The 27,785-nt window shown below is 39.6% G+C and overlaps 1 protein-coding gene and 1 long non-coding RNA gene across 6 annotated transcripts in view; one reads left to right on the top strand and one right to left on the bottom strand.

Moving 5' to 3' along the window:
- LOC308474957 overlaps window positions 1-25,309 on the top strand; it is a 37,590-nt gene extending 12,281 nt beyond the window's left edge. Inside the window, exons 2-5 of one of the 2 annotated variants that reach the window (XR_013985051.1) lie at window positions 6,974-7,057; window positions 17,272-17,457; window positions 22,858-22,907; window positions 25,182-25,309. This is a non-coding gene — a long non-coding RNA (uncharacterized lncRNA). The remainder of the gene's footprint in view (window positions 1-6,973; window positions 7,058-17,271; window positions 17,458-22,857; window positions 22,908-25,181) is intronic. The other variant, XR_013985052.1, reaches the window with a different exon arrangement.
- CADM2 (cell adhesion molecule 2) overlaps window positions 24,776-27,785 on the bottom strand; it is a 398,136-nt gene continuing 395,126 nt past the window's right edge. For all 4 annotated transcript variants that reach the window (XM_081001530.1, XM_081001532.1, XM_081001531.1 and 1 more), the window contains one exon: window positions 24,776-26,948. In XM_081001530.1, coding sequence (XP_080857656.1) covers window positions 26,830-26,948 — 119 coding nt within the window. In that variant the 3' untranslated portion in view covers window positions 24,776-26,829. The remainder of the gene's footprint in view (window positions 26,949-27,785) is intronic.

The raw sequence follows: 27,785 nt of genomic DNA on the forward strand, positions 1-27,785 counted from the left end.
TGTGGGTTTTTTTAACCAATGGAATGAATTAATTTTGTCCTCTTAAAGTTCAGATAACACTACTTTGTTACATCTGCAATTTTTCATATTTTATTCGTTGCCTGATAAAACTTAATTAGGTTTTATTACCTTGTGTAGTGATCAAATGCTTCTTTAGGCTTGCATGTTACTGATTAGAAATACAGTGTAAATGAGCCGTTAACTGACGCTAAAGAACTGCTGTGATGAATTTGACCAGAGCTGCACTTACTTTTATTTATTATTATTTATTGAATTTATATACCACCCTGTACCCGAAGGTCTCAGGGCGGTTCACAGAATAAAATCAAAATATAAAACTACAGAATTAATAATCAAAATAAAAACAACCCAATAACCCGCCCCCAAATAAAAAACAACCTCACATTTTAAAGGGCATAGGATATCAATCAAATCAACTAAAGGCCTGGTTAAAAAGGAACACATTTGCCTGGCGCCTAAAGGTGTATAATGAAGGCGCCAGGAGAACTTCCCTGGGGAGAGCATTCCACTTACTTGTTTCTATTTCTTGCCACCTTTTGCTGTTTGTTACTTTGTGCTGGCTTATTTTTCCAGTCTGAAGTAAACCAAGAGCAGGTAAAGCAGGCAGCTTTACCTGCAGCAATTGCATGTTGATTGCCCTCTTAGAAGACAAAGTCCAGCAACTGGAGGAACGTGTAGCTACGCTCCAAAGAATTAGAGAGCTGGAGCTCTTCTTGGAAGCAACAGAGCACACCGTCTCCACCAAGGAGGAGACAGGGGACTCCCCTGAGAAGGAGGCTAGTTCACCAACACAGGAGCCAGATATATGGAGAAATGTGACTCAAAGAAGTAGGAGGTCCAGGGTTCGCTCTGATTGTTTAGAAATACACAATCGCTTTGAGGTCCTCTCCCCTAGCATGGAAGACGAAGAGCAGACTCCATTTGAGGATCTCTCCCTCATTACAGTCGATCAGGTATATGAAGATGAGCAGCAAAGTCAGTCCTCAGGGAATGTGCAGGCGACCTTGGAACGGACAGCTCATGGAAGAACCCCGACCAAACCTAAGAGGAGGCGTGTAGTGGTGATTGGGGATTCCCTACTGAGGGGAACAGAAGCAGTGATCTGTGGGCCTGACAAGATGTCTCGGGAAGTGTGCTGTCTCCCTGGGGCTAAGATCCAAGATGTAACTGAATGACTGCAAGGAATCATAAAACCCACTGACAAATACCCCTTCCTCTTGGTTCATGTGGGAACCAATGACACTGCAAGCAATAGCCTCCAGAAGATCAAAAGAGACTACGAGGCTCTGGGCAGGAAATTGAAGCAATTAAATGCACAAATTGTCATCTCATCTGTCCTCCCAGTTGAACAACGTGGCCCAGGGAGAGAGGGAAAAATAGTGGAAGTGAACAGCTGGCTTCGCAAATGGTGTAAACAGGAACGGTTTGGATTCTTAGATCACGGACTGCAGTTTCTTGAAGATGGACTTCTGGCAAGCGATGGGCTGCACCTCACAACGGTTGGGAGGAATGTTTTTGCCAAAAATCTCAGAAACCTCATCAGGAGGGCTTTAAACTGACTAATGTGGGGGAGGGAGACAGTGCTCCTGAAGGTAGGAGTCTATCAATTGATGAAGTTGATCATCCAAATGTCATAGACCAAATGGAGCAAACAGCACCCAGACCTAGTGGTGGGAGGAAAAAATCCTTAAATAAGAGACACGGGGGAATGATTAATGGACTTCAATGTCTGTACACTAATGCGCAAAGCATGGGAAATAAACTCGGAAAATTAGAATATCGTGGAAAAGTTCATTTATTTCAGTATTTCAACTTAAAAGGTGAAACTAATATATGAGATAGACTCATGACATGCAAAGCGAGATATGTCAAGCCTTCATTTGTTATAATTGTGATGATCATGGCGTACAGCTGATGAAAACCCCAAATTAACCATCTCAGAAAATTAGAATATTAAATGAAATCAGCAAAACAAGGACTGCAAATAGAGCAATATTGGACCTCTGAGAAGTAGAAGCATGCATATGTACTCAGTACTTGGTTTGGGTACTTTTTGCATCAATTACTGCCTCAGTGCGGTGTGGCATGGATGCTATTAGCCTGTGGCACTGCTGAGGTGTTATGGAAGACCAGGATGCTTCAATAGCAGCCTTCAGCTCGTCTGCATTGCTCTGTTTCATGTCTCTCATCTTTCTCTTGGCAATGCCCCATAGATTCTCTATGGGGTTCAGGTCAGGCGAGTTTGCTGGCCAATCAAGCACAGTAATCCCATGGGCACTGAACCAGGTTTTGGTACTTTTGGCAGTGTGGGCAGGTGCCAAAGTCCTGCTGGAAAAGGAAGTCAGCATCCCCATAAAGCTCGTCTGCGGAAGGAAGCATGAAGTGCTCCAAAAATCTCCTGGTAGATGGCTGTGTTGACCCTGGACATGGCTGATGACATGGCTCCCCAAATCAACACAGACTGTGGAAACTTCACACTGGATGTCAAGTATCTGGCATTGTGTATCTCACCATTCTTCTTCCAGACTCTGGGTCCTTGGTTTCCAAATGAGATGCAAAAGCTGCTCTCATCAGAAAAGAGATTTGGGGAGCCATGTCCGACTTTGTTTATGGAAAAGCACATGCATCTGACCTCTGAAGAGTTTTGTAAGTAAAACATTTTATAACTTACTCTATGTGTGGTCTTATCTGTGTGCTAGGGAAGTAGGATACTTTGGGATTCACTGGAAAGGGCACATTTTTAATATTTTACAGCCCTTGCCAAAGAGTACTTGCTCCAAACTTGTCTTAGCTTCCAACAAGTAACAAGTTGGGGGGAAGGTTTCAGCCTAGTTTTCCCCCAACGATGCTACATTTCAACAGTGAAGGATTTGTATGAGAGAGCATTCAAAAACATATGTCTCCTCCCTGCCTCCATGTTATGTTGCACAAGTATCCCCTTAGCAAATTTCTGTCTTAGTTCACTGGTATTCTATATAGTGGTACCTCGCAAGAAGAATGCCTCGCAAGACAAAAAACTTGCTAGATGAAAGGGTTTTTTGTTTTTTGAGCTGCTTCGCAAGACGATTTTCCCTATGGGCTTGCTTCGCAAGATGGAAACGTCTTGCAAGTTTGTTTCCTTTTTCTTAACACCGTTAATACAGTTGCGACTTGACTTCGAGGAGCAACTCGTAGAACGCGGTGTGGTAGCCTTTTTTGAGGTTTTTAAAGACTTTGGTGATTTTTGAAGCTTTTCCAAAACTTTCCCGACACCGTGCTTCGCAAGACGAAAAAAATCGCAAGACGACAAAACTCGCGGAATGAATTAATTTCGTCTTGCGAGGCACCACTGTATGTCAGTTTATCTGCTGTTGCTTATCTGCTGAACTTGCGCAAGGATGGTCCTACCACTGAGTGAGACCTAAGGCAGCTAATGGTGATGTTGTTGTTGTTTAGCCGTTTAGTCGTGTCCGACTCTTCGTGACCCCATGGACCAGAGCACGCCAGGCACTTCTGTCTTCCACTGCCTCCTGCAATTTGGTCAAACTCATGCTGGTAGCTTCGAGAACACTGTCCAACCATCTCGTCCTCTGTCGTCCCCTTCTTCTTGTGCCCTCCATCTTTCCCAACATCAGGGTCTTTTCCAGGGAGTCTTCTCTTCTCATGAGGTGGCCAAAGTATTGGAGCCTCAGCTTCACGATCTGTCCTTCCAGTGAGCACTCAGGGCTGATTTCCTTCAGAATGGATAGGTTTGATCTTCTTGCAGTCCATGGGACTCTCAAGAGTCTCCTCCAGCACCATAATTCAAAAGCATCAATTCTTCGGCGATCAGCCTTGTTTATGGTCCAGCTCTCACTTCCATACATCACTACTGGGAAAACCATAGCTTTAACTATACGGACCTTTGTTGGCAAGGTGATGTCTCTGCTTTTTAAGATGCTGTCTAGGTTTGTCATTGCTTTTCTCCCAAGAAGCAGGCATCTTTTAATTTCGTGACTGCTGCCACCATCTGCAGTGATCATGGAGCCCAAGAAAGTAAAATCTCTCACTGCCTCCATTTCTTCCCCTTCTATTTGCCAGGAGGTGATGGGACCAGTGGCCATCACATCGCCATCACATCGCCACGGCAAGGCAGTGATCCATGAAGGGGGCCAGTGGTGATAGCTAGTGCCCATTGGCATTGGTGGGGCAGAAGTCAGGGCGAGCTACACTAGGTGGAACCAGAGGCAGTGACAAGCAGAGCAAACTAATGATAATTTAGTCCCTATCCTCCTCCCTTCTGAGTTCTACCTGGGCAACCCTGGGGCTAAGGATAAGGAAGTTGCCACAGTCATTAAGAAAACTGACTGGTTGTAAGTATGAAGGCAGACAGGGAGAAAAAGACTGAGCTTAGTTCCCACGGTGCCCATTGCTCTAATGAACCAACCTCCGCTTGTAGGCAGCTGGGTTGGCATGTCATGAAAGTACAGCAAATAGTTATTTGATAGATTATTGTTATTTTTACTTGGGGGCAGAGGTGCTTGTGGGATTTTCTACCTCAGGTGCCAAAATAACTTGTGTGCTGTGCCCTTTGACTGGCAAGAGAAGGATCTCAGTTTGCTGCTCTGCCTCAGGCAGTAAAATGGCTAGGGCTGGCCCTGGCAGAGTCAGCGGCCAGTTACTTTGGAAAGGATCAAACAGTTTTAAGCTGGCGGAGGCACACTTTAGAAATCTCTGTATTATAATCAAAGCATCTGTATGTTTCGAAAGCCCGACCACAGCCATACTCTACTGTCCCCTTAGGTAACCGGCTAGCAGTTGAACAGCCATGTGCTGCTACAGTCGACTTACTTTCCCAGTGACCCATGATATCAGCCTGCTCCTGCCTGCAGCCCTTACTTCTGCTTTGTTAGACAGCCTGATGAGACTGCCTATTGAAATTCTTCCTTTTCAACATCAAAGAGACGAGCTGTGCTCTCCAGCTTTTTAATAGATTCCGTTATAGTGGAGATCACTGATTCATTTTCACCAGAGATAGCCAGTCATTGTAAAGAGCAATTACATATAATGGGAACCTTGTGGTTCTTAGACACTCTTTTAACAAACACACTGTGCTTACCCAGACAAGGGAATGAGCTAATATATTGGTAGTAGAGCATGGTGCCTTTCTAGATGGCTTTGCTAACTATTTATTAAATTTATAGGAAGTTAATCAGCATGTTAGAAAAGGGTGTATATGAGACTCTACTGTGTGATGTTTAGAGAATGGCTTTGAATATTTTTTGTCTGTAGGCCCCAAACCTCCTGATGCAGTGTGTGTGAAGTCTCATTCTGATTTTGCTACACAAGCTCACTGTCTTACCCTTGTTAAACCCCTTGTCCTTTCTGCCTTTGTTTCTTTGGAATTAAGATGATAATAATAGTAAAATCTATACTACACATGTTAAGGGATATTTCTGAAATTTCCTCTCTCCAAATTGCCCCCTGGAACCTGGGTTTCTATATTACATTTTCCTGGTTGTCAAGCAGCAGCAGTGCATTTGTTTATCTGCCCTTCTTTTGGCACAGATTTTTGGATCTTGAAATCATTGCTGGCTGTGTAGATTTTGCAACTGCTGCAGCTTTCCATAACTTTCATTTTTTGCTTTGACCCCCCCTCCCCTGCACCTCCATAAAAATAATGCACACAAGCAATTGTGTGCATTGGAAGACTGGGCAATTTTTTTCTAGCATGTGAACATGGGCACAATTGCATCAACAACCTTTTAGCTAATGGAAAGCACTGGCGCACATGAGCTATAGGAAAGTGCCCTCATTTAACCCTGAACGGATTGCTGGTGCTCATCTGTTTTCCCATTTTAAAAAGCTTTCTCGGACTTGCTAGTGCTCATCTATCCTAGGGATCCCTATCCTTAGCCCTCTTTTGATACCTTTGACTCCTCCGACCCTCCATAGTCATATTTCATAACTTTTCAACCCATACAGCCAGAGGTGTAAATACTGAAAAAGTTGTCAAGGAGGAGCCAGCATTTCTATTATCCTAGGGGTTGCTTGTATGGCTGAAGGACTGTGAAAAACCTGGGGTTTATGAAGGCTTATTAATGCAACCATATAGCATCCACAGACCTTGAGGACTGCAATATAATGGACCACATTCCCATATGGTTTTTAAAGAGTAATAGGTATGGAATAATCTGATTGGGAACGCAATAGGGACAGAGGGTTAAGACCCCCTTACAAGCCCCAGGCTTGTTCTGGTCTGGATCCAGGTCTCCCCCATGCTTGCTATGGTGTGACACGTTAGAGCCACAGTTTGTTTTTCTCCTTGAACATGATGCTTTTCCTGCGCTAGGCTCCCATATCCAGTGGCAAGTCATGTAGAGATAAATCGCCATGTTGAGGCACTGAATGATGTGTCTAAAAGCCCTTTCAGCCTCAGAATGGATTAGGGTACTTTCAGCATAAGGAGTAGGAAAAATGGAGTCTGTCAGTGTAGTGTTCATCCCATCACTTTTCTGTACCAAGCACATAAGAGAAAGCTTAAACATTAGCTCACAGTCCAATCCAGAGAATGAGAATGAGATGCTGCTACACTCTGTGCTGGCAATTCTGCTCCGTTCCAAGCAAAACCCCTTGAGAGACTGAAGCTGCAATCCTAAGCGTCCTTGCTTGGATGCGCTGCTCTAGTTTGACTTAACTAGGGATGGATAAATCCTTCCATTTTGGTTTCTCTCAGTGACTCCATTTCCCAATCCTAAGTTTCATTTATCACATTTCTACATCACTTGGTGCGGTGGGGATTTTTTTTGGTTTTTTTAAAGAATCCTCATGAAAATCCATGTTAGTGTGTACTTCTCCTAATATGCACAATTTTGTCTAATACACATTTTTTTCCCAAGCAGTTTCTCCTAATATAATTTTTAAATGTTATTTTCACTAATATGTGCATTTTTATGCCCTTTTCCCCAATACACATATTTTTCCACATTTTCAGGCTGGAGAAGAAAATTCAGAAAATGTGAATTTCAAAGAATAACTAAGTTTCAATTCATGTATTGTTTCAGAAAGTTGGAATTAGGTAAGTATGCATTTAAAAGTAAAATGAACAAATTTTCTCCACCATCTCCACTTTACATTGTAAGGGGCATTTCTGAATAAGCATGTCAGGCTGTCATAAATCAGCTGTACGTAGTTTCCTCTGTGATGAGGGTTTCCTGAGCTGAAATAGCATTATAATACCCCATATCTGCACTGTCTGTTTGGCTCTTCTCAATCCTGTTTTATTTAAAGCTATTTGTCTACCACAGGATGAGGAATGAACAAGCACAGATGGTCATTGGATTACGATCTGGGTTTGCATGTTTTAAATCTTATCTTGTTTGCCTTGACAACTAATTCCAGGGTCCTCACAGATCAGGGCATAAGGACTTTGCACTTCTTTATGAACAGTGAGTTTTCAGATTAGTTGTGCTAAAAGTGCATCCTTTTGCCTCTTAATATTGTTGGCTAGTATTTTCTTGCCTAGTAGGTGACAGATGTATGGATTGTTGGTTTCAGTGTTCGTGATCCACCATTGAGCAGCAGACATTTCCCATCATTATTCTTGTTTGTGCAGCTTCTGAGACATATTTGGATATTGAAGTCCTTGATTTATCTACAGGCTGGAAACCAGATACATATCAAGGACAGCAGGAGGTTTAGAATTTTTCCCCTCAAAGGCTACTTCGTCCCTGTGAAACAAAGAATAACAGTGCCCACATCTAGCACTTTGGTTTCCATAGAAAAAACATCTTCTGCTCTCTTCTGTTGTGCTTAATATTCACTCACTACTTACTATAATTACAAGTGATTACTTGCACCAATACATTTGGATGGTTATTTTTTAATCACTAGTTCCAATCCAGGAAACAATGATTATAACAGAAGACTGGAAATCTATTGCCATTTTATAGGAATGCCCACCCAACACTCTCCAGCTAAGCAGATTGATTAGTGTTGATCACTACTTAGATAAAAGCATGTTTAGGAAAGGGCAAGGGGGCTGAATATGACACTTGCTTCACTTTCCCCTTGGTTTAAGGAATGTCTAGTGATGATTATTTCTTAACTGTGCCAAAGATAGCAGATTCAACTTTCTCTTGTTTTGCCTCCCTTTGCTGCACAACAGCAGAAGAGAAAGTTCACACGTGGAAACTTGCTTTTGCTCATTTATCACTCCTAGATCAAGTCAGATATGGAGCTTCCTGGCCTTTGCCTTTGCACCACTCATTCACCAACAGCCTCCCTATTCCTAAATACTGAGTGAGGCTTCACCCCTGTCCAACCAACCATCTCCTTCCCTTATTACAAGTCGGTTGATTCTAATCATTCTGTGACTCATCACTTTTCTTTCGTGGTTGCAATATTTGTGAATGCTCCATAATTCATAAGCCTCAGGGAAGTGCAGTCTTTCCTCAACAAAACTGCTTGAGCCAAGAGCTTTTCCTAGTTATGTCCCTTACATCTCTTCCGAGCTAGGTAAGATTGTGCTACTTCATAATTAAAAGCCTGACCCCAGGCCTTCCTGCAAAGAAACTGAGCATCTGATATGGCCACCCATTTAGCCATATACTTTACAAATTAATCCACATGGTCTTTAAAATGCAAGCTCCAACCACCATCTTAAGTACTGTCTTTATATTACTTGGCTACATGAATCTAGCATCTATTTGCTCTTGTCCCAAAATGTTATTTCAGGGTTGGAATTCATCTGGAGATTTTTTTAGGGCAAGAAGGATGGGCTTCATGGAGAAATAGCAGACTTAAAGCCATTTCAAATAGGTCATAACTTCTTGGCCTGGCCTACAAAAAGGATAACACCATCAAACACTTGAAGACCGTGTATTAGATAAATATAAGAATAGTGTCTTTGAGAAGGAAACAAGAAAGAAACATTTTCCTAATTCTTTTCTCAAGCGCTTTTCTGATTACATTAGCATAAAGGTTTTAGTTAACAGCTGATGGTGAAGCCAAAGAGAAGGAACATGGTTTACTGATGTGCAAATGCTGTTGTTGATGCTTCATTTATCACCTGCCAGGGAGCATAAAAAACCTTGGGGAGAATTCTTAAGGGACATCCGTGCCATCAGAAGTGACAGGGCCCTTTCAGTGGTGGCATTACATCTCTGGAATTCTTCCTAGAGATGGGAAGGCCGCTCCTATTGTTCTCTTTGTTTTCTTTTCAGTGATGGCTAAAGACTTTTTTTTTTTGACCAGGCCTTTTACATACTCCAATTTCATTGAAATTTTAACACTGGCTACATATGTATGTTTTGCCTTTCTTTGTTTAATTTTATTTTTTGGGTGGGTGTGTAAAATGTAAATCCCTCAGAACTTTTCCCCCTTTTTTTTCTTTTTGCTAAAGAGCAGTGATCTTAATTAAATTACGTTATTAGTTAGTGAGCCTTACAGATGATTCAGGCCCAGTTTTAAATCATACATTTTTCAGTCTATAGGGCAAAAATGTATGTTAACATTGATGCTGTTGTTGTTATTTGATCTTCCTTTTTAAGAACACATTGAGAATGAATTTTTCTCTCTTTGTATGTTTATACTGTTCACTATTTGAAATATTCATATATCTTTGATATAATAAAATGCTTTAAAAATCACACATTACATTTCTTTGCACACTCAAGAATTAAGTCATGGCACTACAAAATAGTGTGAAAATAAAGTCAGCTCCCTTGGATTTAAATGAACAAAGTACTTTATATGAGCTTTGCATCCTGTGACTTCAAGCCTTGCTGGAAATAGATATTGTGATTGACATGCTACCTTAACACTAATTTTTTAAAGTTAAAGTGTCTAATGAAATTAATCATTGTAGCCTGAAGGAGACAGTTCAGAACTTGCTAAGAATCACATTTGTCTGAGCGGATTTTAGAACTTGCTTGGACTAATTTGCAACTGGCAAATATATCACTGTCAGCCAGTTCTGTAAAGTTTGGATTTGTAATCTTTTGAACCATCAATACAACCCAAGCATCACAGTGAAAGACTTGGGGAATAATGGAAACATTGATGCAAAGCATCTAACACCTCAGCAGTGATTCCCTTAATAAGGATGTATTGCTGTGTCTCTCTTTTATCTAATTGTACTTATTTGGAGTCCACCTCAGGAAGTCGGGGAGAAGTAGAGAGTACTACATTAGACCAAAACAAGAATTCTCCAAGGTGAGAAATTGGCAAGAGCTCAAACACCATACATTATTTCTTTTAACAGTTTGAATGCATATTTTCCCCCACTTAACATCTTGAGGGGGTGTAACAAGCGCTTAGGGTCAACTGCTCAAGAAATCCCACCGACTTTAGGAGTCTCCGTCACAGCTTCCCTTTTTTGAAGCAAAGTAAATCTCTAGCCCTTGTTGTACGAGCTGCCCTTATTCAAGTCTCAAACCCAAAGGTTTCTGTGGGCTAGGAATAAGGCTTCTGTAGCCTGGCTGCAAATAACACAATCAGAAGCTGCTTGAAGAACCACGAGCACTTGAATAAGCCCCCAGCAACCTGCCTGTTAAAATTGTACCTTTAAGACTAGCATTTGTATGAAAACATTGTTTTGCAATTCTGCATGTTGCTTTGTTACTAGCTTCTTTCTTTAGTGTATTAATTTTGCTTTTATTAGATGCTGCATTGTCAGCTGCCTTGAGCAAAGTTTCTAATTTTAAATTAAATTAAATCAAATTATGCATTTTAAAATGCAGCACTGTCAGAATGCCTAAATTAACACAGGAGAGTGGAGAAGGGTGTTATTAAGGAAGATAAAACCTGTTTGATGATAATTGTCACCCCCTTTTTTCTGTATGTCAGTAAAGAGAGGTTTTTATTTACTCTCCTAACTTCTCAGACCACAATATGGAGGGGCAATGTTGTTTCCAAGTAATCCCTTTCACTGAAATGTAAGATATATACAATGTAAAATATACCTAGACTTTTCAGCTGTTGAAAGCCACGACTGGATGTTTGACTTGTTTGTATGTAATTGTGACATTTGGGAGATGTGTTGGGTTGCTGGATTTTCAGACAGCTCTCCACCATGTAGGAGAGGTGCACTACCTACACACTTTGAGGACAATACAATAATGTCCATGCATATAATATCACCCATGCAAATAACCCAACATTGTGAGCTGGAATAAAATTATTGGAAAGCAAGTGGTTTTTCCTCCCCAATGCTTGCTGAAACAGCTTGGAATAAACCCTGAACTAATCACTACACGGATAAATCTGTTCTGAGTATAATTGGACTGGAATTGAAGCTGGACTGGTAAGTAGGTCTTATATAAGCTCCCCTTATATATGGCTCACATGCCATATTCAGAGCCTTGCAACTTTCCCAATACTATTTACATGGAGCTCCCTGCTCAATATTTACTAGATAAACCCTACTTTGAATCACAGTGTTTTTGTATCTGCAGTCCCATCCCAAGATCTTGATCCTCCATGGTAATAATAGAGGTATCTATTTTTCTAAAGCTGGCATGCAGTTAAAGAACATGACACATATTTCCTCATGAGCCATTAAGTGTCATGAGCAGTTTGACCCTCATAAGTTACAGCAGAATATGCTTTCCGATGACCCAGAAATCTAGGCAAAAGACTTCTTTTTCCTTACCCTTCTGCAGCTTCTCCTCAGTCCCACCTGCTTTTTGACTCCAGGGCTTGAAACTTCAGGACCATTGCAAATGTTCTTAGAATACCTGTATGGCTTTTAGAAGAATAGTACAGGCCTAAGATCAGTCTGTTGCTAGCAATGGTACTGTCTGCTTTGGAGCATTTGGTCAACATACTAAAAATGAATGTGCATTTGCAGGCACATGACATATATATAAATTACAACTGCCATAGGTACCTTGATTGATTTTTGCATAGAAACTTACATGCACTGCTGCCTTGGATTCCTTGTACCCATGTGGTGGTCTTTAGCTATATAAAAGCTAGTTGCATACTTAAGCTGCTGGTTATGTTCAGTTATGACATAAATGTCACAGAGGCATATCTTCTGGGCTATCTGGATTTCTGGGCAGGAGATTTTCCTTGTTTGGGTACTTCAGCAATTCCTTTCTTCTTCCTCTGCCCAATCAGTCATTGTTGGCTAATGAGAACTGGCATTTGGTCTAATTAATCTAAACGACTGTTGTTTAGTGGTCATTGGGGATAACAAGTGTCAGGGCCTACGTTCTCCCTCATTCTTACAGGAATTAAAACATTGCACCATAACATTATTTTTAGGGGGAGGGAATTAACTGCTAAATCAATGAAAGAGTAGAACAAGCAGTAGGGGCTAACTATTCTTTGATAGATGGCACAGGCAAAATTGCACAAATAAATAAACTAACACACTGTATATACTTCTGAGAGAGAAGGAAACCTCTAATTTGATGGCTTTCTGCTTTCTTGTTTTTTGCTACTGAGCTTTGCTTAGGAACAATCCTTTTGGGCTACTCTGTTCCTTGTTGTTGCTTCTCATTTTCCTAATTGTCATTTCTACAGGCAGGGTCAGCCACTCCTGAGCATTTGGGGTAGTCACTAGTAATCTTTGAGCTCCCAACAAACTGATCGTCGCTTCTCCGTTTGGGCTGCTGCAATTGAAAGAAAGAAAGAAAAAGATGCTGTGTTGGGAATAGGTGGCTCTAAGAGTGCAGTCACCCTTGTCTGGAAACAGCAGCTGTGGTTGCATAGCTGGCAAAGGGACTAGTGGATCACTATCTCCCTGGGTTTCCCCATGCATGCTTGGTCATCGGACTGGGAAAGGTGGTGAATAGATAAGGTGTTCTATGGGTCAGGGCTCAATAGGTTCAGTCTGTTGTTATGCATGTGGAAGGCTTGACTGCCCCTCCCTGTGCCACTGTGTTTGCAATTGCAAGGCTGTGATAACCAGGCCAACTGATGAGCATGTGAGGCCCGTAGGTATGATCACATGCTTTTCTCATCCACTCTCCGTCGAAGGGTGTTTCCCACATCATGAACTCCATACCTGATGAAGAAGAAGGCAGGCTGTCTTCGAAAAGATTAACTCATAACTTTCATAGGAGGAGTAGAGAGGGACACTTCTGTTTCATCCAGCCATCCTCCAGCCCCTTCTTTCTGGGCTCATTCCTGACGCAGGGCAAGGAGGCAGAGGTGCTGCCATGCCCTTTCCCACACCTCCACCTTAAACACAAACACACACACCAAACCTGACAGTCCCTACTCACTATGAATTTTCCTAGATTGCCAACTCACTTTGGCATCCCAGATCAAAACTGGCATTACTCCTGACTGGAGAGAGGACAACTTTGGGCCTGATTCAGTCCATGAGGTGAAGATGATCAGAGTCAAACAGAAGAATGAGAACTTTCAGGAAGGATCCTTGCCCTCTCTCAGCATAAGTTATTTTGCCCCAAGGACTTAATGAGACCATGAAGACCCTGGAATGGACCCCCTATCTCGGTGGCAGCCACATCACAAGGCTCCACCAACTGGGGTGGGGGGAACCTCAAGGATCTTCCTATGTAACAGACCTCCTTATTTCATTGTGCCATACCCACAGTTTCTCACTGATATTCTCCACCTCTGGAAAGACCCAGGGAGACTAAGAGTCACTGTACGTGTTAGCTAATAAACTCATGGATTCTCTCAAAAAATCATTTTAGGTATTGTCATGAGGCCTCTTTCTTTTTTAATAGTCAGCACTCCAAACATTGTCATGATTCTTGCCTCTCTTCTGTGAACTCATGCCCCTTTACCAGAGGTGCATTCAGGATTTGAGAATCTCTCTGAGAGAAGCAGAAAACTGGACTGGGCAGTATAATTCAGGGTAGAATGCTGCCAGGGTAATGGCATCTGTGGAGTTGGGGTTGGTCTACAGAAACCTATGGCTAAAGCATAGGGATCCAAGACTGAGCTGTCTGCTGCTCCTTTTCAATGGGTAAAGTTCCAGAATAGCACCTCAGAAGGATGCAAATAAGTGGGTATTGCAGTCATTTTGTTCCAAGGGTCCCGCCCCCTGCAATTCCTCACCAGCCTGATTGACCATTATGAGGCCTCTTGTCCTCCAGCTAACACCTGTCATGCCTAAACTCATGCTGCCACAACTGGGGCTAGATTACCTCAGACAGATGAGTTCTGGACACTGTATATCATAGTTGCACCCTCAACTTCAAGTCTGTGTCCCAAAACAGATACTTTCCATTCCTGGTATCTTTAGAATGGAGACACAAAAATCAGCCATGGAGACCAAGGGAGTTTTGTGGCTTTCGTTTTGTTCATGGAAGCTTATCTCCAAGTCTTGATTTACCTGGGCCACAGAAGCTTCCTGACGTCTGAGGAGAGATGGTTTCAATACTGATTTGGGCTCTTGTAGTTTCTATGAGTATTCATCAAAATCACAATACACATCTCTGAACCCAAGGAATTCATCTACCCCCCCTTCCTTTGGATGGCCTTTTAGTGAGATCCCTGGTCAAAGGCAGAAGTGAATGTGAGCATCCCCCTACCTGCTTAGAGAACCATGGCTTTGTGATAGTTTACTGTACCTGACACAGAGAATACAGAGTTTAGGCATCATCCTGGATATGTTCAAAAATAGAATCTTCTGTTACAGGAAGTCCTTTGGAAGTCAGCGAGCACTTGCAGTGAAATCTCCAACAGTCTTGAGTCTTGTCCAACTACAAGTTTACATTCTAGGAGCCATCAGCATGGTATCTTGAACATGGTTCCTTGACAGGCCTTTGCAGCGGCTCCTTCAGCACCTGTAGCAGATTGTCTGCAGCACCCACATGCAGATCACCATTTCTCATGTTACACCATTCTCTCTTCAGTGGTGGCTGAAGCCCTTGTATCTTGGCAGAGGGATGTGGCGACCCTGTGGACCTGCTGGTTAGCTACCTGGGCTGATGCTACTACCTTTGTACAGCACTATAATATAGATAAGTTCATCTCAGCTAGATGAGAAGGTTCTTAAGCAGCTATGATAAGTTTCTAGAGCTACACTCATTGGACATCCTTTACTCCACTTGACTGTTACCTGAAAAAAGACAGTAGGAGTGAAGTGCTCTTTTGGTCATCAGGGAGAACAGACGGTCATGCCTGCTTGAAATTGTGATGTAGGTGCAGCATATCACATTTGTGTGTTAACCCTCCACACTTTAGTTAAGAACTCTTTTTGAACTCTACTTTCCTATTCCTCCATAGGCCTCTTCTCCTTTTATACTCTTGCACCCTTGAACACACATGCACACACACTCTTTATATATATAATAAATAATGTCCCACACTTAAATCAAGATCTGTGTCTGAGATAATCCATCCTCCCCTGGAAGGACATACCGGTAGTTTTGTTCTGAAAAATTGGGCCTGCTTTAACCATTTGCTTCCTGCTCCACTTCTTGCTCAATTTCATCATAAATCTAACTTTCCATTTACATAATTTTACTTTATTTATTTTTTAAAGAAAAAATATTTAAGTGCAGAATTATAAATGCATCAAAGAAAAATGATAACTTCTCTACTGCAGAATATGAGGACCTTGTTTTCCATGTGAAATTGCTCCTCCTCTTCATTATGCAATCATCACTGGAGATAGGATTATTATTATAGGATTATTATTGTTGTTGTTATTGTTACTATTATTATTGCAGCAAAGTGAGATTATACCTTAATGCCAGCATTGACAGCACAGAATACTTGCCAATATCAGTAATCATCCAGTAAGGTAAAGGTAAAGGGACCCCTGACTACTAGGTCCAGTTGTGGCCGACTCTGGGGTTGCGGCGCTCATCTCGCTTTATTGGCTGAGGGAGCCGGCGCCGCCCGAAGACACTTCCGGGTCACGTGGCCAGCGTGATGAAGCTGCAGCTGGCGAGCCAGCACCAGCGCAGCACACAGAAACGCTGTTTACCTTCCCGCTATAAAGCGGTCCCTATTTATCTACTTGCACTTAAGAGTGCTTTCGAACTGCTAGGTGGGCAGGATCTGGGACCTAACGACGGGAGCTCACCCTGCCGCGGGGATTCGAACCACCGACCATACGATCGGCAAGTCCTAGGCACTGAGGTTTTACCCACAGCGCCACCCGCGTCCCTAATCATCCAGTAATCATCCCTAAATCTTTATCTATATATCATGAAGATTTTTGTCAGAGCCATTGGGGCTAAAACCTGGAACCTGCAGATCTAACTGATGGTGAACCCCAGGCTGTAGACTGGTGTTCCATCCAGCCAGAGGAGCACATTTCAAGGAAGTATATTATTGTCCCTGAGCTGGTAGGGCCATAAAAGCTTCTGGCTAAATCTTGGATTTTGCCTGCGCAACGATCTGCTTGGATATGACTGCCTGATATTCTTGACTCTCCTTTGCATGCTTCCCTGTGCTGGATTGATCTCAGCCCCATTCCCATATACTTGTGCCTCCTTCTCCCCAATATATGCCCATGTCCCAATATTATGACCATGTAGCTTGATAATGACTTGGAAACTGTATAATGGTGTAAAGGTCGCTAGTCGTGTTCCCAAACAAAAACAACTCCACACACACCTAGGGATGCATTCATTTCATGCTTTGTCATGTCCATCTGATCCCCTCCAGCTGTTTTTGAGTACAATTCCCTTAAGCCCCAACCAGCATGGGATGATGGGAGTTGTAGTCCAAAACATCTGCAGGAGATCAGATTGGCAAGGGATGGTACAAGGCAGCAAGCCCTCTCAGCAGGGATTGTGTCATCTCCTTTATGTGCTATCTCAAGTCATAGGCTAGCAGTTGATTCGGAGTATGTAGAGATACTAAACTGCAAATTGGCCAAGAGAGGTCTGCAAGGGGGATCTTGACTTAGTTTAGAATGTAAATGCTCAATTCAGAGAGGTTCTGTATCTGTCCTGCTTACTATGCAAACCTGGTGCTCCTGTAATTGACCCTTAACATTGGAATGTCTAAATCCTAGTTTAAGGAATGAGAAGGCACATTTATAGCCTCCTAGCATTAGGACTACAAGCGAGGGAGGCAGCAGGGCTGAATATGCTAGCTCCATCCCCCAGCATGATTTCTGACACCTTCCAGCTCCTAGGGGTCTATTTTTGCTCATATTAGAATGGTGGAAAATGAGCTCTAAACCATGTGGATAGCTTCCATGAGTGCAGGAGGTTCCCCGCTTCACTAGATCACCCCTCCTGAATGGGAAGGTGATGGGAACAGGAGACCCGAGACAGAGCTAACATGTTTATTCCTCTTGCCTTCCTGACGAAGCTTTATGTTAGTTAACTTCATTTCTTCCAACAGGGGTGCTGTTGGAGCCTGCCCAAGGGTGAATAATAGATCATATGTGCAAGATTTCTTATCAGGGTATTGCCTCCTCTGTTACTTCTGACACCCAACCTGAAACTTGTAATTTAACTGCACATTCTAAAAGCAGCTGGAAGTTCAGCCAAGGAAGATCCTGAGAGGGAGTGACATGGATGATACCTGGTATGTACACATAAATCACCACCTTTGATTACATCAGCAACATGTTTGTTTGAGTGCTTTATATGGTATACAATAAATCCTTACTATATAAACAAAGATTTACAAAATTTTAGTAGTTACACAAAAGAAGGGGATCTTTATATGCCACATCATAAGGGCCGCATCAGTAGTGATGTATCACATGCAGGTTATCCAAAATAGTTCTTCAGTATGGAACGCACAGGGAAACACAGCAGTTTTCAGCTGGGAGCAGATCATCCATATATTTGCCAATACAACTTCATCACAAAATTCATGAATTGCTTTTTTAAAAATGTATTGAATGAATAGACACTTCAGTAATGTCCAACCGATAACTAAAATTGAAATTTTATTTTTTTTTCTTTAATAATACTCAGACATTTCTCTGACAAGACTTTAATGAAAGATGAAGTGCAAATGGGAACCCTGTAGAATGTTTATAAAAATTGTACATGACATTTTTTTAAGCGCCACCAAGTACACATTGAATACTCTGTAAGTATATAGGCATAGCAACATGCAAGTGTCATGTACCTAATGTTACAATATGCATTTTGTTCACTTAAAATTATGAAAAAGGAGTAAACAAAAAACAAAAGAAAACTGTGCTTCCATTGTCAGTGCAACATGCTTAGTTCTCCTGGGACTGGAGTAAGTGTTGAAGCATCAGAAACATTGCCATGATTTCAGGTGTTGGTGTCAATTACACCATAGATCTCAGCCCATTTTAGCCACCTTGCAGTTAAGCTAGTCACCTGGGGCTAGGCACAATTGTGGCTTTTAGTGAGTTTTTTACCTAGTCCTTTTATTCAGGTAGCCCTGGAAGACACAGAGACACAAAACACATTGTGGGCTCATAATTTTTGCGTTTGTATCCTTAAGTCTGTGTTAGAATGGTCAAGTCTGCAATCCTAAAATGATAAAATTTGGATCAACCAAATAGGAAATCTGTGAGACTACTTCAGTGGAACAGTTGGAAAATTGGAAGAATATAATATTTTCCTGAATGCACTCATATTTACGCAAGCAAATCCTTTCCTGTGTAAAAAATGAGTATAAAGAAGGAAGAAACAATTATAGGAGTCTTTGAACATCCTCGTTTTTGGTGAAATTATAAAGTGCATTTTGGATTTAAAAGGCTGGAAAGTAATATAGTGCATAGGTCGACTTCTTTGTTTAAAATGAATGTTGCTTTCTTACTGTCTTCCCTAGGGAATGTATAGCCACTAACAGAACGTGGGATCCCACTGAATTTGTACCTATACTGTTTCAAGATAAAGCAAACCTTTGGCATGACTATATATATATATATATATATATATATGCATGCATGAAAGTGTGCAATAGAAAATATAATTGTAATATGTATTTACACATTATTGCCAAAAGTTCAGGTACTGGTGGAAAATATATTTTCATATAATATGGTTGGAATATCAACGTTTCTAAGCAGGATCAGTATTTGTGTTTCATATTAATTGGTGCATTATTTTTACAAACACTTTTAATTTAAACCACACTTAATTTTTGGGGGGCAAAGCCTGCGTTAATGCAAAGTACAGACGTAAATATTGTGCTGAGGTAAAAGGACAAGACCTTATGTAAGAGAGATTTCTCTTAGTCCTGAATCCATGTGAAGATGCCTCTTAGTTGGTGTCTACTTTTTTCTGCACATGGAATCTTCATCAGAAAAGTTTGCTTCTTTGCTTTATGGCAACTTTAAAGGATCTTGAAAAAAATATTCTTTATTTGCCTTGGAACCAGAACAATGTGTAGCGTAGGGATTTTTATGCTTTCTGCATCTGCCATGTAAGAGAACTCTGAGTGAAAACTTGTTTCACTGTGTAGGTTACTTTACACTGCACTGGAATAGCAGTGTTTATTGTTTACTATACTTTCCCCTTCCTTTCTGTGTTCTGTGCATTTTGGTTTGGGAACAGGACTGACATTTGGAAAGAATAAGCAGGCGTTTAAATCTGTCTCAAGATTTAAAAAATAATTAATTATAATCTCTGTACTAGTGCTTTAGCATTTCAATTACTTATAAATGAACTTCACCAATTCTTGCTGTCTAAACAGCCTGCTTGGCAATCCTTGCTTCATGAGTAGATAATCACCTATGGTCTTGTAAAAATATTAAGATGAAAGAATATTAGTTGCATCGGCTAGAATCAAAATGTTTTCATCCACTCTGTTTGGCTCCTGCTGTAGCCTCTCACCTAGAAAGCCACTGTAGTTTTTACCTCTGAATAAGAGCTTACCTATGTTAACTTAAGTGCTTAAAACATTATTAGATATTTGTTCATTTACATTTCTTCTATCTCCAGAAAAGCAAAGAAGGATTTTGAAAGGGGTTTAAGAGAAAGGAACTGAACTAAGCTACTAGCTCATGCTGTCAGATGGATATATAATGAAACTATTTTGGAGTTTTAGAACAATTATATTGGGGTAGGGGGCTCAAACTAAAATCAAATGTATTGCTGACATGTAAGTGATAAATGAATTATCTGAAGTCCAGTTTAAGAATAATTTCAAGTGACTGGAAAGGAATATTTCTAAACTTCAAATAAATTTATATAATCAGGGAAGAGACATGAAAATGAAGCAAATACTGATCTTTTAAGTCAATAAATGAAACTTAAATAACTCTACTGTTAAAAAGTGTTTGAGCCTCTTTTAAGTTAGATGTAACTAGCAAAGCTGATGAGTTTAAGGGTATAAATAAATCCAGCATAGATAAAATTTCAGGAAGCTCCTCACATCATCTTGGTTTATCCTCCTTCTTTTTTGACAAGAGCAAAGAGATCATTTGGACAAGACTTTTTAAATAAAAGCTAGTTCCTTAAAGACCCTGAGGAAATGTTTGTAATGTTTTTGCTTATTACAGCTATCAGTACTTGATTTTTTTCTGTTTTTGTTTTATATCTTTTGTTATGTAAATACAGTTATTATATTTTAAGGTGATACATATATATATATATATATGGAAAGACTTCATTCTCAAGTAATCTGATAATTTATTTCTATACCATACTTGTCAGGGCTCACATGAAGTACAGGTTATGTTCATTAGCAAGCAGAATGTGAAAACGTCTCTGGAAGATGCAACTAGCAGCAAAGGAACATAGTTTTGACAAGAAGTGACTCCCATAAATGTCAGTGTCAATGGTTGTGGTGTAGATTCACGCTAGAGGTGTGCGGATTGTCCCCCATGTTTTTATATATCCATTGGGAAATCCATTGAGTGTCATGGATTTTTTTAAAAAACTTTTCAAACAGATGCACATTATATCAGTACGTGTGCATTTATTAGCTGTGGGTGAAAGTATACATTTGAGCTCAAATAGAAATGCACATCCTACTGAGAGTAACTGATGTGATCTCCAATGAATATTTGCACAATCTGATGTACCTTCATCATCTCTGTTTTGTTCTCTGCCTAGTTTGCCCAAGAGTTTGAGCATCAAACTGCTGATTATATTTTTGTCTGATAGAAAATTTAATTTTAAAAAGAAAAAAATTCACCAATATCTGTACTGAAAATTGAATCTGGTGGTTTAACACAACATTGTCAATCTGTGCTAAGTATCAACATTAATAGGAAGCAAGTAATGTAATGAAGACTGTTGTGAAATCATTAGACTAGTCAAAAGCAATACCTATGTGTATATGCAACGATGTGTAAGACTTTACCTTGCTCATGTGTAGATGTGGAGTCAAGGTTTAAAAGGGCAAAAAACTCTGGATGATTAGAGCAGCTCAAGGACATGATAGAAGGGGCAGGTTTTTTAACCCCCAAAACAAAACAGGTTCATTAGCTGGAGGGCAGAATCTAAACAACAAAAGGGGTCCATGTAAGTACATTTATTATGGGAACTAGTTAAAATTGCACAACTGAAAGTGGAATGAATAGCTTGGCCAATAATGATAGTGCTTCGCAGAGAAGGAAAGCTATAGTTGGAGAGGCTCAGGAGCTTTGCAGTGTTCAATTTAACAATATTTCTTGTGTCTGTGATTGTTCTGTGTTATCTCACTACTTTCAATGCATTGCTTTTGGAAGGGTATGATGGAAAAAATGACGAGATGAAAAGGATCAATGATATAAAATTTCATGTTTGGAAAAAAGTTAACTTTATCATTAAAGGCATCCTCCGTGGTTTGATGGAAGCATTTTGTACTCACAATGTAAGATTACCTGACGTTATTGGGAAATGAATAGCAGAAATTCCAGGTGAGGTGCTTCAGTGAAATAGGGGTCAGGAGAATGCAGTTCTCTCTGTGGCTCTCTTTCCATTGCTCAAGCTAAAAATACCAGGGCAAATGGCAATACTTTTCAACATCTTAGCATGCAAGGCTCCCTCAAGGAAGATAAAAAGAGCAACCTTGTACTGTTGGGCTAGAAATAGATTACTGAGCAATGTTCCCAGACAGAGTGCTGGCAGCAGAGCTATTAGCAGAATTGAAGTCTTTGCCCCAAAGGTGTTTGGAAGGAGCCCCATGGGACCCATAGAAGAAGACGAGAGACAAAATAGAGTGGTAGTTGGGTTTCAAGGAAAATACGGCTTACAATAAATTAAATATTATTTGGAAGTGGCTGGGAATATACACATATTTAAAGACAAATGGTCACTATGCGTTTTCATAGACCATTCTTGAATCTGCAAACCCATCTCCTTCCTTGTAAAATAATCAAAATGCATATTATAAATACATGGTTTTCCAATATCCATACAGAGAAAGTACAAGATACTTACATGTGAGTACACTGTAGTCACCTATATTTTTGCATAGTTTTTAGTGTGTACTTTGTGCCACTTAACCCAAAGTATTACTCGGGTTACTTCTGTTTAAAACAGCTTGTTTACAGAACATTTGAGTAGCTGTTTGTTTTTTTTTGTATTTGGTATGTTCATTTAAAAAAAAAATACCAGTTGTAATGAATGAGAAGCGTAAGATCCTTGGAGGAATCAAGGAAAGTTTTGGAGAACATTGTAGTGCGCCCATGACAATTCTTTTTAACTCCATATTTTTAAGTTTATCAGAATTACCTTAGCTCAACAGAGAGGTAAAGTTAAGAGTTATGTTATCCTTTTGGTAACACTTTATAATAAGTGGCACTAAATTACACTATAACTGATGTTACATGGAAGCACATGTAACCACACGGTCAAGATCAAAATACCTAATGTACATTTGCGTACATGGTAATTCCAGTGCTTTTACAATCATAAATTAAATAACCTACTGTCCTTTCTTCTCACTGAGAGATGCTTATAGGTAGGTAGATAATCCTACATCATGAAGAACATATTCAAAAAGTCCACTTTGCTGGTTTATATAGGGAAAAAACCAACTGTTTTCCTCCTGTATCTTTTATAGGAGGAATCTCAGCACAAGATGATCTGCCTTCCATAAATGTGAACAAAATGGTAGGTGTTCCTGGTTCATTTCTGAGCCTCATATTATATATATTTCTTAAACCGCTTCTTGGATTTGCTAATAACATCTAAGAATGAAAGAAGATGCACCCATATTCTGGGAGATGCCACATTCTATTATTTAAAAATAATAATAATGATAATGATAACAAAATAAAATAAAATAACTAATATTAAAGAGAAAATTGGCAATAACTTGATAACCTTTGACTGATGATGAGAACTGTCATGTTCCACATTTTCCTTAGTTGTTCCCATGGGGCTTTCATCATTCATGCCTGTCAATTACTGTAAATTAAGCAATCATTTCTATTGACCTTTGGTGTCTTGCTCCCAGTGTATTCATCTAAACCAGGGGTTCTCAAACTAGGATCAAATGTATACGAACAGAAAAACCTTATCAGATAATATGACTAGAAATCGGGCCTATCTGTAAATCCAATGAATGTGTGTTGCTCTTGTGGCCTTATTCACCAATACTGGATGCCCGACTTATGGAAAAGGTAATCTTCTACCCCTTTATATAGCTGTCAACTTATGGTATATAGCAAGCTGGAGGTCAGCCAAGAAGAAAAAATGATACCATGAAACCAGTCACCTCCCAGCCATTTATAGCAAACTAAGACCAACTTGAGAGCAATGATGTGATTCTCCCCCCAGCTCTTTGCTCTGATTGGCTTCTCCTTGCTTTCCTCCAATCTCTATTGTCAAAAAGGCACTGAATAGGGAGCAGAATTAATTGGGATCTGCTCAGGTGCTAGTGCAAAATCCACACAGATCCATGGATACTGGTGCAAAGAATCTTTGTGGCAGCACTGCCATAATTATAGCTCAGTGTATAAGAGATTTTATATTGGATTGTTGAACCCCGTTGAATTACAAACTGTGTAATAAAATTATATTAAGAAAATGTATCAGTATCTGTATTATTACACTCTGGTACAATATTGCTAGTACTTGTGCTAAAGTCAAAGACAGGGCTAGGACTTTATATTAAAACTATGTTTAGCTTATGGGATGTTTATTTTGTTAGAGAATAGATGGTCACTATTCTGTTTCAAAAGTCCCCCTTTTCTCTCAAAGAAAAAGTTTGAGAACCTCTGATTTAACTGGATGAATGCAGATGATTGAAAGTGATGACAGGCCCGAATTATCCTCTTAACACTGCATGATGTACTTCCATGTTCCTTTTTGGCCTGTTGTAAAATACATCTCAAGGTGCAAGGTAGAATATATATTCTAAAAATTGACTGCAACAGAGTGCACAAGAAAAAGTTAACAGTCCAATTCCTATCTACTATTGCAAAGTTCCACTGCTTTCCTTTTGCTACACTGACAAGACACTTTGGGATGGTTACATCTAAAGATGCCCCAATGCTTGAAAAATTTCACTTCACAGTGATGAAGAGGTGGGTCATGTAAGCAGCATTTCTATATCATTTAAGCAAAATGGAATTTATAAAGAATGTAAAAATGTGCAAATACAGCACTAATTGACATGTGACTTTAGTAAACATAATCCTAATGCAGCAAGGCATTTAAGCACAGTTAAGTTCTTTGCTGGCCTTGCCATTAGTTCCATAAATCAGTTTCTGAAGGTACAGCTAACTGCTGTGACAAATACCTTTTCTTCCCAGTAGTAGCAAGCTTAATTCCTTTTGCCAGTATTGTTTTAAAAAATGTACTCTTTGAACAACTTGACTATGTTGTAAACCTATACTAGTATCAATGTGTCTAGTAGCTCCTACCTGAATCTCTCAAACTACCATACTAGATTAGCATATTATTGCATTTTCCCCCCACAGATGATCTGGAGTGAACGGTAAAAACAAGCATGCAATCACATCAATGCAGACGTATTTCTTTAAAATGTCATACTGTATATGATTTATTATGTTAACACTCAACCACATCATATTATTTATGTTCTGTATACTTTGAAAAAGTGCTGCTTGATTGATGGTCTCTCTTTTTCTCTCTCATAGAAATTAACAAGGTAAATGTTCTTTTTCCAACAAAAACAATTTAAAAACTACTATTGTCCTTAAAAGGTGTATACTCTTCTGATAAATAATCTGACACAACACCTTTGATTTCCATTTACTGTGACACATGATGTCATATTCAAATGCTACCCTCCCTCCTCCCCTCTCCCCCCACGCAAAAAATAAATCCCAGGAGATAATCCTTTACAATAGGCCATTATGCTTTTAGACTTCACCAGTAATAGCATCCATACAGAAATCTTATTTATTTTATTTTAAGGTGCAGCACTTAGGAGATGAACAGCAATCGCTACTGATTTGAATCTTCTGACATGGGACCAGTAAGCGCATCTGGTGATGTTTCACGTCTTTTCTGGAAGAGGAATCGAGCCAATCAGCTTATTTTATGGTAGATTTAGAATTTGTGACTATCTTTTAAAGATGTCATTTTGCCCCACATTTTGAGAACAATCTCAAAAAGAGGTCTTTACTGTGGAGCTAAAAGCATGGCAGATATTCTCTATCATTCACCGTGACATAAGTTTGTACCTCACAAAATGCATAGACAGGAATTTAATATAAAGAATTAGTCCATTTACCGTATACACAAAACATAGAGCTTTTTGTTGTAACACTTTGTTGTTTGTGTTTTGGCAAATCCAACATTGATAAGCAGCTCTGGAACTGCCAAATTATATATTGAAAATTTTAGCAACTTAATCATTAATCATTAATGTGGTTGGAATTTAAAACCTGAGGCTGTGCACTGGTTGTTAGCTTAAAACTACCTTTCCATATAACATTGTGCTTCCATTGTATAACAAAGAGAAAAAAAAAAACCTGGAACTAGAAAAGTTTGCTGCTGAACAGTGCTAGGACATACAGACAAAAGTACTAATACATGTTATCTACTCAGAATATTAATTTAAGTCATATCTAAAGGGATATAATGGACATTAGAAAATGCTTACTTGTGACTGACTTACCTACAGCCCCAAAAGTTAAATATGTATCAAATAATGTTTAATTGGATTTATTATATGCACTATATACAGATACTAAAATGCCTTGCAATTGTGCCCCATGAACATGTCCAATTTGAGAAGGCAGGTGAGCCCACATGAATCAAATAAATTAAATTAAAACCAGAAATTACAGAAATAGATAACGGAAGTCTTTATGATCCTAAATGCAGTAAAAGAGTGGGACAAACATTTTCAAAATGGAGCTACATCATCCATCTCTGTGGATTCTGTATAGACAAACGGCATGATGTGGTTACCACCCAGACTTGCTTTAGTACCAATGTGCCATTAAAATAAAAGGTCTGTTCATACCCCTTTGCTATCATTTGCAAACACACAAGAAATTATACTAGAATGCTTTCAGTTGGTGTTTCCTAGGGCATAATGTTTCAAAACTAGGCTGATTTTTGAATTATAGACATATATAAAACATTCTTTGTAAACCTCTAATCTTACTTGTAATGTTTTATGTAAGTACATTGAGGTCCTCACCTTCAGAACAATTGCTATGAAAATGGCCTGGTGCAATACCGGTAAGGACCATGATAAAATAAAACCAAAAAGAAATGCTATATAACATTTTGTTTTTAAAAAACGTAGAAAAACTGAACAGATGATGATTAAAGTTGTTAAGGCTGTATATTCAAGCACTGTATGTTAAGAGAGCAATGGATATGATGATTAGGCAATAAGAAATGTCCTGCATTATGAATGGTACCATAATTAAAGGAAAAGAAATGCTGTCCATGGCTGATTGTTGGTATAAACTGGCTACTGAAAGCATTTGTGTACATTAATAAAGGTAGCAAAAAATGATGGGGAAAAATTAATTCTGAAAGATGAGAGCCAATTTTCTCCAGCAGTCAGCCTGGTGAGTAATACTCAGAGAACCTAAGTCTGCATCTATATGAAATATTCCTTCTTCTCTTCTGCATTGACTTGGCTGCCTTCTGCATTGATAATGGCTGTATCCGCATCAGGTGCATCTTCAGCTCCTTTAGCTTCATTTGTTAAATATGTTCCTGCAGGAAACAATGTGATTAAAAGAAAAATGTTAGGGGCTTTGATACTTTTCCAATGTGGTTCTCTAATGGATCCTGGTGAGGATCAGGATGTATGTCATTGCACTACTGTAGAATGAACTTTTACAGCACACATGATATTCCATTTTGGGAAAGAAGCGATTGTGACCCATGGCCTTTCTTTGATGATAAGTACATACAAACAGTAAAAAGAGCATGTTGCACTAAGATCTGTCAAGGACACATTCACAATAAGCTTGGGGGGGGGGGAATGTCTCAAAATGATTATTTTGCTCCTTTGTTATATAGAAGTTATAATTCAGCCAAGTTGTATACGCTGTGATTTCAAAATTAGCACATCAAAATCTGATGTACTTTTAGTTGGACAATGTTAATTGTGCATAACTTTTTGATTGAAATAAAGAGTTTAAAGACAATCAACACAAAATGCACTGTGCCCTTCAATAGGTATGCTAGGTTTGCCCACTTACTTCATTGCCCACTTACACTGGGAATAGTAAACCTGAGACGCTATTCCTAATTTTCTGTGCCAATATAAAATGTCTGCATTGCTGCTCCTACCTCCTGCTTTGTTCCTTTAACACTGACACAATAGAGGGTATGCTATTGTAAGGATTTATTTGCTAGTACAGCAAATCTTGGATCTGTGCAGCAACATTCAGTGATGTCTGAAAAGCCAATTTTTACTGAATGGAAAAGCTTGGTTATTTCAGAGCTGGGATATGCGTGTGGCCCTCCTGCATTAGTTGAACACAGGTGTCATGTTTTCCAGTAGACTGATCAAATGACATACCTTATACATGGTATAAAAATTAA

Source organism: Podarcis pityusensis (genome assembly GCF_964106645.2).
Source record: "Podarcis pityusensis genome assembly, chromosome: 4".
Taxonomy (NCBI): Eukaryota; Metazoa; Chordata; class Lepidosauria; order Squamata; family Lacertidae; genus Podarcis; species Podarcis pityusensis.